This window comes from Balearica regulorum, chromosome 17, assembly GCF_011004875.1.
Source record: "Balearica regulorum gibbericeps isolate bBalReg1 chromosome 17, bBalReg1.pri, whole genome shotgun sequence".
Classification (NCBI taxonomy): Eukaryota; Metazoa; Chordata; class Aves; order Gruiformes; family Gruidae; genus Balearica; species Balearica regulorum.
The window spans coordinates 11,770,653-11,786,472 of NC_046200.1; the positions used below are offsets into that span (position 1 = coordinate 11,770,653).

At 38.7% G+C, this 15,820-nt stretch overlaps 1 protein-coding gene across 2 annotated transcripts in view; it reads right to left on the reverse strand.

Moving 5' to 3' along the window:
* The window catches only part of SLC5A1 (solute carrier family 5 member 1), a 29,200-nt gene extending 18,282 nt beyond the window's left edge, over positions 1 to 10,918 (reverse strand). Inside the window, exons 1-2 of one of the 2 annotated variants that reach the window (XM_075769549.1) lie at positions 10,821 to 10,918; positions 7,071 to 7,142 (exon numbers count right to left, since the gene is read on the reverse strand). In XM_075769549.1, the coding sequence (XP_075625664.1) occupies positions 7,071 to 7,139 (69 nt within the window). In that variant the 5' untranslated portion in view covers positions 7,140 to 7,142; positions 10,821 to 10,918. Of the gene's footprint in view, positions 1 to 7,070; positions 7,143 to 9,215; positions 9,316 to 10,820 lie in introns of those variants that run through there. The other variant, XM_010312624.2, reaches the window with a different exon arrangement.
* Between the last annotated feature and the right edge of the window lie 4,902 nt (positions 10,919 to 15,820).

The following is a 15,820-nucleotide window of genomic DNA, read 5'->3' on the forward strand; positions in this document are numbered from 1 at the left end:
AAGTGCCAAAAGATCTAGTTCTTCATCAAATAGCTCAGATAATCAAAAAGATTAAGAAAAAAGGTATGAGCTTCATTTCCTCCAAATGAAACCATTAACGGCAGCCAAAATGCCTAACGATAATTTACAAAGTCAGACACTGAAGAATGCAGGGTGAGAACTCGAGCATGAAAAAAGAGGTTGGATTGGGTATTGCAGACAGAAGACAGGTAAGCTGGAGTAGTTCCGAGATGAAAAGAAGCAATTGAGCATTTTTTTATTCACTTCTATTTTTTCTTTATGTCCTCTGAAAGCTACAAAGAAAAAAAAGAAACAGGGTTAAAAATAAAAGAAAAGCATATAGAAAGCAGGCAAAAGAACCTCTGCTGACCAGCTTCCGATGCTCTCATTTGCAGTAGACCTCTCATGCTGAAAGATCCCAAGGTGCTTAAAAATGTTTCTTTAGACATATGAACGCAGAACCTGCATCTGGTACATTCTCTTTGTGTAGTGCCCAAGCACAGGTGGTTGGAATACGTTTGGAGTCACCTAACAAAAGTGAGAAATATTCCTTGTGTGTAACTCACTGGGAGATATTTAGGCTCCTAAAATGTATGTAAGGGGAATAGTTACGAATTTCCAGGTCTGCAGTCACTGCAGTGAATTCTTTGAGTAGCAGTAAAAATGTCTGTCTTTCTGAGAGCACAGGGGTGAGTGTCTGAGATTCGGGAGGAGAAAAGGGATTTCATGATAGAAATCCACCTCTGATTTATTCTATAGAGCTATGCCATAGCCAGGAATAGGCAACCATGCTCTTCATCTCACAATCTTGATCTCTAATCACAAAACTGATTCTCCTCCCCCATTTTTTATATGCAACATACAAATAAAATTCAGAGGATTTTCCAAGCTTACTTTTTCCTCCTTTCCTCAGTTTGATTTCCTGATTTCTTCTTTTTGCAGACAAGCTGTTCTTTTGCTGTGACAGAAACTTGATGTTTCTAAGTTCACTCAGTTCCACTTTTTTTTTTAACATATTTCTAGAAGAAGACAGTTGTGCCCTACAGAAATGTAACCAGTTTATCACATGACAAATATTTCTACAGGAATGAAAAGTGTTGCAACAAGCATTAGCAAATAAGCCAGACAGATCACTGGTAATAAAGAATTTTTTTTCTTCTAACCTCTTTGTGACAGAAGCAGTGTTTTCCCAGCAATGATCATGAAGAAACAAACACCATTTATACCAGGCACTAGCACTGCTGTCCAGTGCTTTCCCTGGAGATGAATAATTAGACTTAAAACTAGGTTACTAGAAATGCAATCACCAGAAAAGATTAACCACATTAATCTCTGATTTTATTTAATGTGTTCCCTCTCCTGTTTCAAAAGCTTAAAATGTACTGCAAGCAGATCCAAGTAACAAAAGCAGCTAGGGAAGAACTTCAAGAACTGACAGCTGTAGTAAGCTTTGGCTCAGTGCCTGAAACCTTGGGACATATTGTAGCATTCATTCACAATGCTGGGTTCCCAACTTTACCCAGAGTATAACCGTATTGAAAGAAAAATACAAAACCAAACCAAAACAATGTAAAATTACCAACATATTTAGGGCCAGCACAAGGACAAAACAATGTGAGTGCAGATACCGCCTTCACTTTCTAAATTTTCTTCTCTGAATTGGGGAACACCTGATGTAGCAGAACTGTAAGATCAACACATACTAATAACGGATGCAATTTTAAAAATGTTTTCTATTGTTATATGTATTTGGAAAAGTAGAAAATGGCTTCATAGCTGGAAAAATGCATATTACCCTTCAAACTGCAGCGTGGTTAAAGCAAGAGGAATGTTTACTAAATATGCCTGCACCCTGTTAGCTGCTGATGCCAGAGGGGAAAGAGACTTCCAATCTGCTAAGGCAGTACCTTAAGGATGAGGGAAGAAGGCAGATGGGCTCTGGGCCCAAGCTGTCCTGCTAAAGAACTTTCTGCTGTGATATTTTTGTACTGAAAAGGCTGATTACTGGAATTGCTTGATTTGGTAGATGCTGCAGTACATCTACACCTGACCTAAAGAACACGGGGCTGAAACTGGGTGATGACAGAGGGAAACAATTTTCTAGAAGTGTTAACTGTTCCCAGTGAATGTGTTAGTGAATTGATTTTAAAAACAGATCTAGGAGGAAAAGTAAAGAAGAAAGTTGATTGAAAGGAACAAAAGCTGCCAAGAGGGAAAGAGAGGACAAAAAACTGAACTAACCTGAGGCCAACGTGGAACATTAACTCCTAAAAACTTTTAAGAGGTCAGGTTTTAACAAGAGTACTCTGTTCAGGAAAAGTACCACCACACTGCAGACAGATGATGATCACTATGTTTTTTCCATGTTATTCATTAACTGTTTCACCTTGCTCTTTTCATTAACTTGAGGATGCACTGGCATCCTGGAGCTTGCTGTTCCAAATCATATACGATGTACTTTGCAAATCAGTGACCACTGCAGCGACAGTGTGCAGACTTTACAGCTTATGGCTTTTCTCCATCCCAGGACCTGCTAATATGTATCCTGTGCCTCTAAGGTCCTCTTTCCTGTTTGAAGGTGTTAGCTCAGTATCAAACTCTTTTCCTCGATCCCAAGCACACCTTGCCTGTGGCCTTTAGCCCCTTTACAGAGAAGAGCAGAGGCTCCCTCACATCAGCCTGAGGTCATGAGCCTTGCCCTGAGGTATCACTCCTCCCATGAATCACCTGCAGAAGCTGCTTCTCAAACCCTTCTTCCCTAGACAAATTTCTCATTCCCTTGTTTGAGAACTACTCCTTGACACTGTCAATGTTTTTCTTTAACTCACAACTCTTCTCTGCAACGTGTGACTTTACCCTGATGGATGGACATCTGTTTTTCATACCTGAGTTTTTTGGGATCACCCTTAGTCACTTTGGAAAAATTAGTACACTGCTTACAATGAAATATTAATGCCACCCTTTTGAGGCTCTCAGACGCAAAGATAGAAGTGTAGGTTTTTATTCTGCTTTCCCAATTACTCTACAGATTTTATGTATTGCTTTATTGCCAATTTAAACCACATTTATAAACTTCCCAATTTGCTAAGTGAGAGAGAGAGAGATACAATACATATCAAATGTGTCTCTGTCTTCCGACAAGCCTGACGGCTGTTGGAACAGCAGAGTTGCAAGCAGGCTGGTCTGATACCTTTCCACCTTTGTCCTCTGGACAGAAACACCTCCCGGCTGGCTGGAAAATTCAGACGGATTTTGTAGAAATCTGTTTCACTGAACTTTTCCTTTTCTACCACAGCTTCATTTTGATTATTATTATTTTTACTCTGAAAACTATTGATTTCACACTATTTTTTGCATGGAACTTGACAAAATAAGTTATTTCTTATTCCACTTTACGTAACAAAAGGAAATACAAATCCTATTCATACCAGAGTTGTCTTTCCCGGCTCTTCACAGTAGTGTCAGATTCAGCAAGTGGGAAGAATTCAGAGAAGATGTAAAACTTAACTGGATGCAGAGATCAGAGGAATTGTGCCAGTGGTCAGTTCTAATGGCCATGAAAATAAGCCATGTAGAACTGAAGCAAAAATCTGGGTTTTTTTTCCTTAATTCTTACCTGTCTCACAAAGATCAACATGTAAGTGACAACAAACAAGCTGAGTTACATTTCTATTTAAAGTGTGGTATGTCCTTGACTTTGCATGCTTCCTACTTACTATTCAATAAATCTTTCTAGCCAGATCTGGACTTCAGATGCCCAGCAGATACTCTTTGTCCTATTAGCATTTATGCCTCAGGAGCCATGTGTAAGGTAACACGTAATTTTGTGCCAATCACTCTGTCTGCAAAACTGATGGAGAAAATTCCAAAGCAGCAAAGCTTCAAAATTGAAGTAGGCTGGGTTTTGGGGGTTTTTTCCTAATTGTGCATGGAACCCTGTTAATCCTGTGAGAGAGACTGCTACCAAAACTGACTGTGCTCCAGGAACAGATACTTCATTTCCTGCTGTCGTAGAAAGTATTTGGCTGAACCTAACTCCTTCATCTACCAAAGAAGCTAAAGTTCGGTTTGTAAGGCCCACTGTTACAAAGCTATCACTTTCCTTGAGCTTCTCTGCATGTTTTTGGAAAAAGCAGAGCTGGTTATGAGTATTTGAAGAGCTATATGTGTCTTTCCTGAAGACATTTCCCTCAAAGCCCAAGAGACCAAAACTAGTTTCTTGAAGATTCTTCTCTCAGTTTCTGTAAAAAGACTGCGGAAAGGGCACAGTATTTCATACCATTATGATTAACCAATGACGGATTTAAACTTCTGGCAATCAGTGAGAATGCAATTATATACCTTGATCCCTAATTAACTATTGGAACTACTGAGTTGGCTCATCCACTGCACAAGCACAGTGATTTCAGTGAACTGACACAGAAGTAACCTATTACCTCCGCAGAACAGCCAGAAAAGACTAACTGTGGGTATGGTTCTGCAAAATACTAAGCAACCTTCATGGATTCTGCTGGAGCCAACATTCAGAGCCAAAGCTGGACAGATTTGGCCCAGGATAACTGTCTTGTTCCTATTTTATACATTGAGAAATTGAATCACAGTCAGGCAAAGTGACTGACAAACATGCAAAATCCATATCCAAAGTGGGACTAACCTCCAGCCCTTGATTGCTAGAGTTTCCACTAATTTACTAAACCACAGCTATTTTATCATTTAAGTGACTAGAATCCCTTTCCCAGGCTTGTCAGTAAGAGATCCTAACACACTGCTGATGAGCCTCTCTCCCTGTGAGGTCAGAAAAGCCACTTATGGCTGCCCTGTAGAGCATAGAATATAGCACAAACACTGAAAAATACAATTAGTTTAAGGGAATTAGGTTTATAACAAGTTTGTGAAAGGTTGTTCAGGGTTTGGGTTTGGTTTGGTTTTTTTCATTTTTCTCTGTTCCAGAAAGCAATTACATGGTCACTATCCTGAAATTGCAGGGAAGAAATCTGATAAATAAGAATCCACTTACAAAACAACTTTCCCCATCCTGCATCTCATCTACAGTCTTTGGAAATGTATCTGGGCTTTCTAGAACTATGATGTGGTCCTGACTTGGCACAAAAAAAAAGTCAAAGCACAGAAGTAGTAAAAAAATACACACAGCATTAGCTGTTGCAGAACTGAGATCACATCTTTGACTGAACTTTCTATACTTTCATTGGTTTCCTAGTCATTTCAACCCAGTTTGTACTGGGTGATAGACATCCTATCTACCTGCTAAACTGTGAGAATAGGTGTTTTGGAATCTCTTTTTATCCAAGGCAAACTTTGCAAGGTGGTGCTGCTGACATGGTATTTAGTTTGTGGTTTGAGTGCTTGCCATTTGTTTATTTTGAGTGATACCAGGAAGAATAGCAAGAAGGGTTTGTTTTTATGGTGCAGAAAGACACTCCTGGCATTCCAAAGGGAAGGTTCGAAGAGGTGGTCTAGGACTCCACTGATGACTAGCACTTCATCCATGCTGAGCTCACAGAGTTTGGGAAGGAGAGAGAGATGATCCTAGCAGCAACCACTGCGCTGTGGGGTCATCCCTTTCGTCTTCCCGCTTGAGGAAGGGAGCTCGCTGAATCTGTTGGGTTTGTGTTGGCAGAGAACTCTCTGTTCGATAATCTTCCCTGGGTCTTAGGGGAGTCATTAGGAGTTCTCAGTGCCACTGCAGCAAGACAGAAGTTTTTTTATGGTGAGTCTTTCCTGCCTTGCTTCTTCCACCTTCATTTACATCTGCACAAAAGGGTATTCATAGTCACCCTTGACAGGCATACAGAATTGCACAAGATTAAAACCAGGACACTGATTTAAGTGACGGTTAAGCAGAGTAATCTGTTTGGTTTTTTTCCTCTCTGCCTAGAATGATGGGATTTATCTCAAAATAACTTGGAAACTTTCTCTTTCCTCCATCTTCCAGTGTACCTGAATTTTCTCAGATCTACTATACCAAATGAGGAAACATTTTACTGTCATTAGCCTTTAATCTTTTTATGTCATTAAAGAGGTAGTTCCAATCCCTTCTAAAGGCAGACAGCAGCTCCCTGAAGCACAAGAAGACTGAAAGATGTGTAGGTATTTCTACAGCCTACTTTAGGAAAATTCCTAGATTTTTAGATAACAAATATTTACTCTCACTCTCCCTGATCCTGTAACTGAATTGATGTGGGTGGAATCTGGAATCAAAAGTCTTAATGAAATGCAAAAACATTTTTTGGAGACTGAATGAAGATCAGGAATGTTGAGGATTTCCATTCAAGCACATGGAAGCATGTACAAGTATTACAGAAAATGCAGGTTTGTCTAAGTTTTTTGCTTTTCCAAGAAGTCACACTAAACAGACTGACTGGTCTAGAAGAAATAGATAATTGTTTCTAATATCACCTCTGCCAGAGGCCTACTGGATGGCTGTGAACATATTTTGTGTTCGTGACTTCTTTTCTCCACTTTGGAAGAGAATACAAATCCACAGAAGATGAACAATATAAGTCACAGATAATCTTTAAATAAATTTAAACCATATTTTACCAATAACTTACCATAATATTTCCAGGGTTTTCTCCTTGTACAGACCAGAACTTGTTACCCAAAGTGGAAACAATAAAGCAATACAAGGAAAAAATTTCACTATATTAATTCTCCTTTGTGATAACCTCAAAATGAGCGAGCTTCTTTGACTGCAGTAAAAGTAATAAATTCAAAATATTAAAAAGTTTTAAAGTGGGCTGAAAGGCAAAACACTGGATTTGCCTACACTGACATTACCAATGTATCTAGGTTCAAACAAGTTGGTTGTAATCAAGACAGCTGAGAGCCAAATACTTTTCCCGGCCTATCAGGAGGCTTTTGTCATGCAGTTTGCCCTGTATCACCATGCCTAGAGAAAGAGTTTGAAGTGCATCTACATGACATAGCCATCACAGCCTCAACAGTATTGTAGAAATACTTAATATTTAAGGACTACACATAGTCATATGGAAGTGGATGCACATACACACACATATATTTTATATAAATACATAATATATGGCACTCACCGGCCACCAAACCATGCTTCGTCCAGCCAGGAAGAATCCACCTACTGTCCCTCGGTTGGTTGAGTACATAGCCTGGGAAAAAAAGAAAGAAAAAAAGATTGAATTTATTTTTAGTATAATAGGCAAGCTATACACAGACTAAGAACAAACAGCTAGAATGGAGGGATAAAATATATGGGGAGGGTAAAGTGGAAGAAACAAAACAGTGGCTAAAAAGAACAAGCTTATGATGAAGAAAATAATACAACTGAGCAATGATTTTTGTAGCTAGGTCTACATCAACCATTCAAGCTTCATTGCATCACTTTTCATCAGTGTGAAACATTAAAATAAAATTAAATTTAACAAAAAAAATCATTCAAATAAAAGCTGATATGAACCCTTCATTAGGGGTGCAACGCCTTTGATTTCAGGCATCAAAAATGACTGTAAGTTGCAAGTTCATTAAGAGAAATTGTGCAGCTTTTTTACTCAATACTATCCAGCCCCAGCAGATATCTACAATAATCTATTTTCTTGTGTGATATCAGCATTATACCTGCTTCTCTCTGAAGTTCAAAAAAAGAAAGCCAACTTAAATTTCCTTTTCACACAATCATTTTGTATTTGTCAAGGGATGGGTTTTAGAGGGAAACTTCATCCAAATTTTGTTAATGAACCTGATCCAAATATTAGATTCCCATTGTCTCCTCTGATGGACTTTGAACAGGCAAATAAAGAAAGACAACTTGGGAAAATTAGTCAGGAAGTAAATACAATAGATTTAAATTTAACTACACACAGCAACTTAATAAGTACTTGTCCAATAAAGACGGAATTGTTGCTGGGAAGAAATGGTTCTAGGAATTACTCAGGACATAACTGCCTGACAAGGCACAGATGAATCCTTTTTTGTCACAGACCTTTAATACAAAGTTCAACTACAGCAACAGCCAGACTTCCATGGCAAAGACCCAGCTCCCTCCTGCAAGACAGCAAGGTGTTCAGGTATACTGGGGGCTTCGGATTTTTTGCTACGTTTTTGGCATCTACTACCATGAGGAAGAGGTACAGAAAAGGTTGTGTCCATTTTGTGTACACTCCAAATTTTTGGTGCTCTTCAAAATATTGCCAGGCTGCTAGAAAGGGAGGTTTGTTTTGCAGCTGACTTCTCTGGCCTGTGAAATGGACCCCTGGGATGCTCGTGGCAAGCACAGGATTACTGAGGGACAATGCCACCTCTTGGCTTGTTAATGGCCAAGTGTTCAGGTGACCAGGAGAGCTTGCCCCAAGGAACCCAAAATTTAGTGACATTCCACTGTTTACAGCTTTGTAGCTCACAGTATTGGCCTATTATCTTCAAACACTTTAGCACTGAGGTTACACCAATAGGATAGTATCTGCCTTTCTCCATCAGCTGTGAAAGCACTGGGCTTTGTCTTCAGATTAGGCACCAAATTTTCCCTTGCAGTCCTCAGCACATTCAGCATTACCTGCTTAGATCAGGAGCAAAAATTCATTGCCATCACTTGTCACCCCTGAAACTGTTCTTTTCTCATAGTTTCAATGGAACTGCCCCCTATAGTCAAGGTCCTGCTGGCAAAAAAGCCACAGTAATGCTGCCCTCAAATGTCACCTAAAATCTTGACCCATCTCACTCCTTTGCAGAGAGCAATCTGCAGTCCTCGGTCTGTCACACAGTCACAGCTGCGGTTTTACTGTTACACCACCATACTGCCCTCCGCACACACTGACTTCACCCCCGTTTTTCTCCCTGTAACTCCTCGCTGCTTCCTATGGCATCACCTCACACCACCGATTCTCACTGCAGTCCCTGTGCTGCGCAGTGCTGAACCCCATCTATTCACCTCTAGCCTGCTTTCTAACAGGGACTCTAGCTGGTCTGATCTTTACTGATCCTTCCACACACAAACCACATTATTCCACCTCCCCACTAGTTCCATTCATCCACCTAAACAGACGCCTCCCTGGGTGTCCATCCCCTCTTCAGTAAATACCCACATTTTTCCCACCATGTACTTATTAACATGTCAATTAGGCAGCAAAATCTTTATGCAATTATACATTTTCATTTAGTGAGTCATTTTCCCAGGACCCTATAAACTACTTGCTCATTAAGTAAAATAAAATAAAATCCCAACCTACCCATAGTCCCACTGCCAGGACTACCAAAAAATAGATGACAATAACAGAGATGTCCGCAGGATTGTTGATCCTTATGTCGGATTCCATCCTGGCTGCTTCTCTGGCTTTCTTCTTCTTTCTCTCCTTATATGCTTCTTGCAGAGTTCAGGTTAATGATAAACTGCTGTCATCCCCTACGTCTTATATAATATATAACTTCAGATTCACTTGTCTCCCAATGGACACAAGTTGCAGCTGCTGCTTTTCCTCGGACAACAATTCCTTCCCAAATATTGCTCCTCTGCTACAGGTGCTGCAGATTTCAGAGTTCAATCCCCCTGCCAAATGTGCTCAGGGTTTTAACATCCACGAGCAGATGTCTGAGAAGGAATGAGCACGGAAAGGAGTGGCTTGGCTGCAATAAACCCGCATATTTACCTCACCATGTGTGAATACTTTTTTTTTTTTTTTAAGTGGTTGTACCTGTAAATCTAGTCATGGAAGATGTAGTTCTTTTAGATGACGATGGTAAGCAATTATCTGTGAAGAGTGACCTGACACTTGGGGAAAACCCAGGGGTCCAGGAGCTGGGACACCCTCTGTGTCATCTCTCAACTCAGCAGCATTACTCAATGGAGAAACAGCCCTGTATTTCTGGGAAGGAGACAACCTGAAGCTGCTTACATCTCTCACATGGATACAGGTAAAGATGTATGCAAACCACAAGACTCAGATCGAGGAGCTTGCTGTGCTGAATCTCAGGGTGTTTAGACCATAGTGTTGGTTCTCTCTATTGTAGCTAATCAGCTTCACATTCAAATAAGTTCAAAGTTCATCAGAGCTTGGGTCTGCTCTCCCTTTATTTGTTCCTCTGACTTCAGAATCAAGCTAAGCAAAATAACTGGTCACAAAGATGTGGAACACACTGATTATAGACAGATCTTCACAGCTCTTAATAAGGAAGCTTCCCCAAATGATGCCTGTGATCCTCTGTTTGCGCTAGAAGAGGTCAGAAAAATCCAGGATATTTAGTGCAAGAGACACAGGTGCCAGGCACGTTTCTGGGTTCTGAGGATATCTGAAAGTCTTATTCTCTGCTTGATACTAGGGAATCATTATTAATTTACAGCTGACTAGGCTGCCTTTTGGGAGTAAAATGTTACCCTGAAGTTACACTGAGCAGAACAAGCAGTACAGGACACAGAAAGCACAGTGGGTTTGACTGATCTTGCAGTGGTTATTTCCTCGGGATTTGAAATTGAGGTCTGGCACTCTGTTCATTGGCAACGAATTTTTCTTAGGTAAACTACCCGTTAGTAATTGTGGCTAATAAAAAGCACCAAAGTCTAAGAAGCTATAATAAAGTGTGATTACCTGCAAGAATAAAACAAAAATCTCACTATTGTTTGAGCACCTATACTCTTATAAAACAATCCCATCCTCTGAGAGTCTAGGTATCTTGCCAAAAAGACGTTTTTCAGTTTGTCCTACAGGACTGTGAAATGTGAGCTTTAAATCCAACAAGAAAAAATTAACCCTGGAAGCTGCTGAGCATCCAAAATTCCCATTAGCTGCAACCTTCCCTGCTGTGTATTTCAGAGGAAAATAAAAGACTTATTTACTAACCTTAATTATCAGGAAACAGTTTGCCTAAGATAGGCTGTAGATGGCACTTCTTTACAAAGATTGACATAGATTCCTATGGGTCCTTGCAACTAACTAAATTCACTAACCAAACTAGAAGTTTGGTTTTCGTTAATTTTATTTCTGCATCATTCTACAGAGGTAAATAAAATTTTAAAAAAATTAGACAGGAATTTATCTACTATAACGCATCTGGTGTTCTCATCCAAACCTCTGCAAGAAAGAGCTCAGAGGCTAAGAAACACTACAGCCTCCTGTCCACAGGTCCTAGTGTTGCCACGTCAACAAGACTCTGAGGTTTGAAACAGTAATGGAGAATCAGTGTCTAAAAAATAAGAATCATGCAATTCCTATCTTTATGTACAGTGGAAACAAACTTAATTCTGTTTTCTCTCTGAAGGCCACAAACCCAAACCAAACATTCTCTACAAGACTGTCAAAAAAGTGGAGGCAGCTTTGTCAAGGCTCTTAATATCTCATCTGCAGTCCAAAGAGAAACCTAGAAGAATTATACTCAGCAGATTGTTGGAGTACTAAATGAATCATTTAATGAATTGAATGCATATAAATGGTCTCTGAAAGGTCAGCCAAGTTTCCAGATTTGAAAAAGGCTGAACCTACCTTTGTATTAAAGCTTTCGAAGATAAGCATGAGTAAACCTCCTGATGTGAAGAGTGAACTTCGCATCAGGAGACAAAGATAACCTCTTTTTCTCACACTCAGCCAGCAATGTGCTTCAGTGGGTGCTCTCATCATCCTGAAGTGTCTGGTCAAGCAAGTTTAGGGTTCCAGTACTAGAAAAAATGACAAATAATTTGATATATTGTGGACATTTCTCTACTCTTTCCTGTAAGCCAGGACAACTCATTGACATAAGAGATATTTTAATGGGAGTGAGAAAAACAATTAGTCTAAGTAGCATAACATGGTGACTGTGAGCTATGTCTGTAACGATTGCTCCCCTCTGGATCAAGCCTGATGGCATTTAGCTTATCATGTATATGTCTGTTCATATCCGAATAGACAAAACAGACAATGGACAAGAGCACAAGCAGCTACAGAATGGTGTAATAACTTGTTCAAAATCACACCAGATTACTGATGGAGACCAAACAGAATTATGTCATGGATTTGCATACCCAACTATAAAACTGCAAGGGCTGACAGAGGCACCGTTGTCTTACAGCGTACAGGGCAGGTACAGAAACTATGCAGAAGCTGCAATTGCTCTGTTGTCATTAGAAAATGGGGTTGCAGCACAGACAATTTGAGAAATATAGTCCTTGCTGCCACTTAGCCTAATGTCTTAAAAACTTGTGTGTAAGTCTTCCTCCTGATGATGGCAAATGATAAAACAAATAGTAAAACAAACAAACTACAAACAAAGAGAAAGAGACATTAGCATGCAAACTACCTCCCACAGAGGAACTCCTCTAATCATTTTTCTGACATTCCTCCAAATTTCCTTATAAAGCAAGCAGATTTCTTTTTGCGGATGCCCTTCGGAAATGCTAATTTATACACAAGATCCTTTGTACAGTTATTAAAGGACAAAAACAGACAAAAATTTGCAGTGATTTTACTTGCAGAAGGCTATATACTACATTAGTAAAGCCTCTCCCCTCCCCTCCTTTGCTGGTTTCCTATATCGGTAGTATGAACTTAGTGAGAAAAGAGATCATATGTGCAAGTGGACAAAATAGAAATTCAAAGGCTCTCAGCAAAGTTTTCCTAAGATGGTCCTAATAATAGAGGATGGTAGTTAGAGTAGGAGGCAGGAGGGTTATTTAGCACCTTTTGTTTGATGCCACAAGTTATTTTTCTCTTTGTGCAATCTTGCTTAAGTGAGCAAAATTTGGGTCTAATTAGAAGAATGAGTCACAGAAGGATGACAAAAATGTTGGAAACTAAAAAGTAGAATCCTTAGAAGAGGAATTGCTAAAAGGAAAAAAGATCCAAACTTCAGTAGGTATTATGTAGATAGAAAAAAATATCAGTAGGAAAACAGGTGCCTTCCTAAAAGGTCATCAGAAAGCAAGCAAGGTCATTCTATTCTTACTCACTTAGAGGATCGGATCAAGAAACAGGAAAAAACCCCACATATTTATCAACAGACAAAAAAGATAACAAAAATAAAATTAACACTATTTCCAGACTAATTTTCTAATTAGTATCTCTATGGAGGAGAAATATCAGAGGACATAAAATAAGTTAATGTTCACATACACCAATAGAATTGAAGCAAGTAAATATATTCAGTTCTTCAGCAACTGATTATCTCTGTGCGATCACTCTGCCCAGCCCCGCAGTATCTAAGCATTGCCAATGTTATAAAAACAGTCCAAGGACTGTACTCTTCCTACGAGATAGGCTAAGACAGCAAATTAGGTAACTTGAATTTATTTTTGTTATATTACTGTTTTATTAATTCTTATAATTCAGAAGATTAATAGGGGAGGATTAATGGCAAGAGATGGGTTTGAAATTTCTATTGGGACTAACAAAGTTGAATGGCACACTAAAAAATACTCCCCCAAACCAATGCAGACTGTCACCAGATTTAGCGACCTGACAGAGGGGCAGATTGTCCCCTGCAAGTAACTTCTTAATTGAGTAGCATTCTCATTAAAACAGAAGTATGATTATTATCTTACAGTCTATATAACACACAACATATTTTTTATATTCATGATCTAATCCATCATATTTTGCATATGTTAGAGGCTTGCTAATCCTTCTTAGGAGTTTCCTACCTTTCTCCTAAAACAATATTTCCAGAAAAATTTTTTTGGAGATCAATACATGCTGATTTGACACTTCTAGTATAGCTAAAATTGAATAATAGAAGGAAATATCCAGAGTGGCTGCATAATTATGATCACAACTCCCACAAGCATTTTTTCCACTCAAATTTCAGAGATACTTTGAGGAAAATAGTATCTCCACTGCATAAAATACAGGAGAGAAATGAACAGGAGATGAGCTGCTGATGCCCTTTCCACTGAAACAATTCTCCAGTTTTTCAGGTGACCTAATGAAAACCCTAGTTGCTCATACTCTATTTATTTTCCTCAAAATAAATGTAATCACTCTTTAACAACAAATGGCCTCAGCCCTTGTGGGCATCGTTTGATTGTCCTACAGCAATAAGCAGCCATAAATATAGCAGTAGCAGTAGTAGTAGTAGTGCAGTAGTAGTATTTGACAGGTTAATTTGATTAAAGACATTTAAGTGGAGGAGGGAAAAGATCATAATCTACTAATGTAATAACCTAATATAGACGTCCCATTTGCTCTAGAGGGTCCCAGGGGCTCTTCAGTTAAGCCTCTTGTTTGCAGTGTTTGGTTGGAAAATTATATGAGGAAAAAATCTGAATAATGCTGTACAAAATACAATATGAAATTTCTGGAAAACCAGTAAGAACAGAAAACATGGTGGAGAGAACCCAGGGGAAACATTCTTTAAGAAATCTGGGCTGAAAGAGACAGTATTCGCATCTGGCACACTTTTTTGCTATTGGAGCAATAAATTGATCATGAACAGTGAGACATGGGAATCCCTGGTCAGGATAAAAGTGAAAAGAATTACCTGGTAGCACTTCCCTGTTAGGGGGAAGGAAAAGCTAACAAACAAAAAAACCCCAACCAACAACTAAAATGATCATACACAGATTACAGTTGAAGATAGATAAATGGAAATAATGGACATGGAGGGTTTAAAAAATATACTAATATTATCCAAAAATGAAAAATATTGATAAATTACCAGATACATTTGTGCAGAGGTATCTTTTGGTCAGACTTTCAGTTCTGACAGAATCTAGAACAGAACAAAGGACACAAGTGTTACTTTGGCACGAAATGGAGATCCCTTCTAAAGTGAGATCTTATTGATCTGCCAACTTATAATATCTCAAAACCAAAAAATACTTGTTCTATAGTTTCAATCTTTTTAATCAACTTAATGCTAACTATTGTAGTTATTACAAAACTACTACTTCTGACATTAAGGCAGTAGCCTGCATTTATTTGCAAGATTAAGAGAAAGGCTAGCCTAGTCTGGTATCTGAAAATTCTGTAAACTTTCCTAGCAGATATGAAAAGTAGTCTAGTCATGAGCTAAGTACCCTATAGTAAAAGAACACATGACAAACTAATGACATATTTTCTTACTTCAGTAATGATTGAGGGCAAGACATGGACAGAACTTGAAAACTTCATAAAACGCTATGATCACAGGAATCAGCATAAGTGTGTACCAGATCTCAAGACTCTTGTACCTCTAATTGAACTCCTAGGACAATGTGAATGGAAGGAACGTTGCATTGACTGCGAGAGTGAAGCAATAAAACAATTCCAAGGCAACCATGCCCTTCCTTTGAAAAGATCCATCCCTCAGTTTGTAAGTTCTGTGTAAATCAGAACTTAAATCATTAATTAAACTATAATCCAGAATGACACAAGAGGCTCGTGGCTAAGCACAGCAAAAGTTAAATAGCTCAGTAGCTGTAACAAAGTTATCACTCATTCAAATTCAAAACTTTGGTTTAGATTATTGCTTCACAATACATGTTTTTGCTAGCATATTCTTGTTATTCCAATCCTAATTTTAATGACTGTAAATATCTAATTAAAGCTACAGCTGGTCATGAGTTTTATAGCTAGTCTAGCGAACAATCAAATTCAAGTAGCTAAATACACTCTGTTTAAAACACTTCATGAAGCCTTCTGATATTGTGCTAAGTATCAGCCACGGCAAAGCTTTGTGATTACTAAAACTGAAACCTCAATCTACAAGAATTTCATAATTTTATTTGCACTGCCAAAAGAGATGTGAGGATTTATAGAATGAATTTAATAATAGACATTCATCATTTAAATCTCTCCCATAATCAGTGTGATGCAGTCTTCGGATAGATTTTCTTTGCTATTTTCCAGAAAGCTGAGTATTTCTAGAAGGAATTTTAGTTCATGGACCTCAG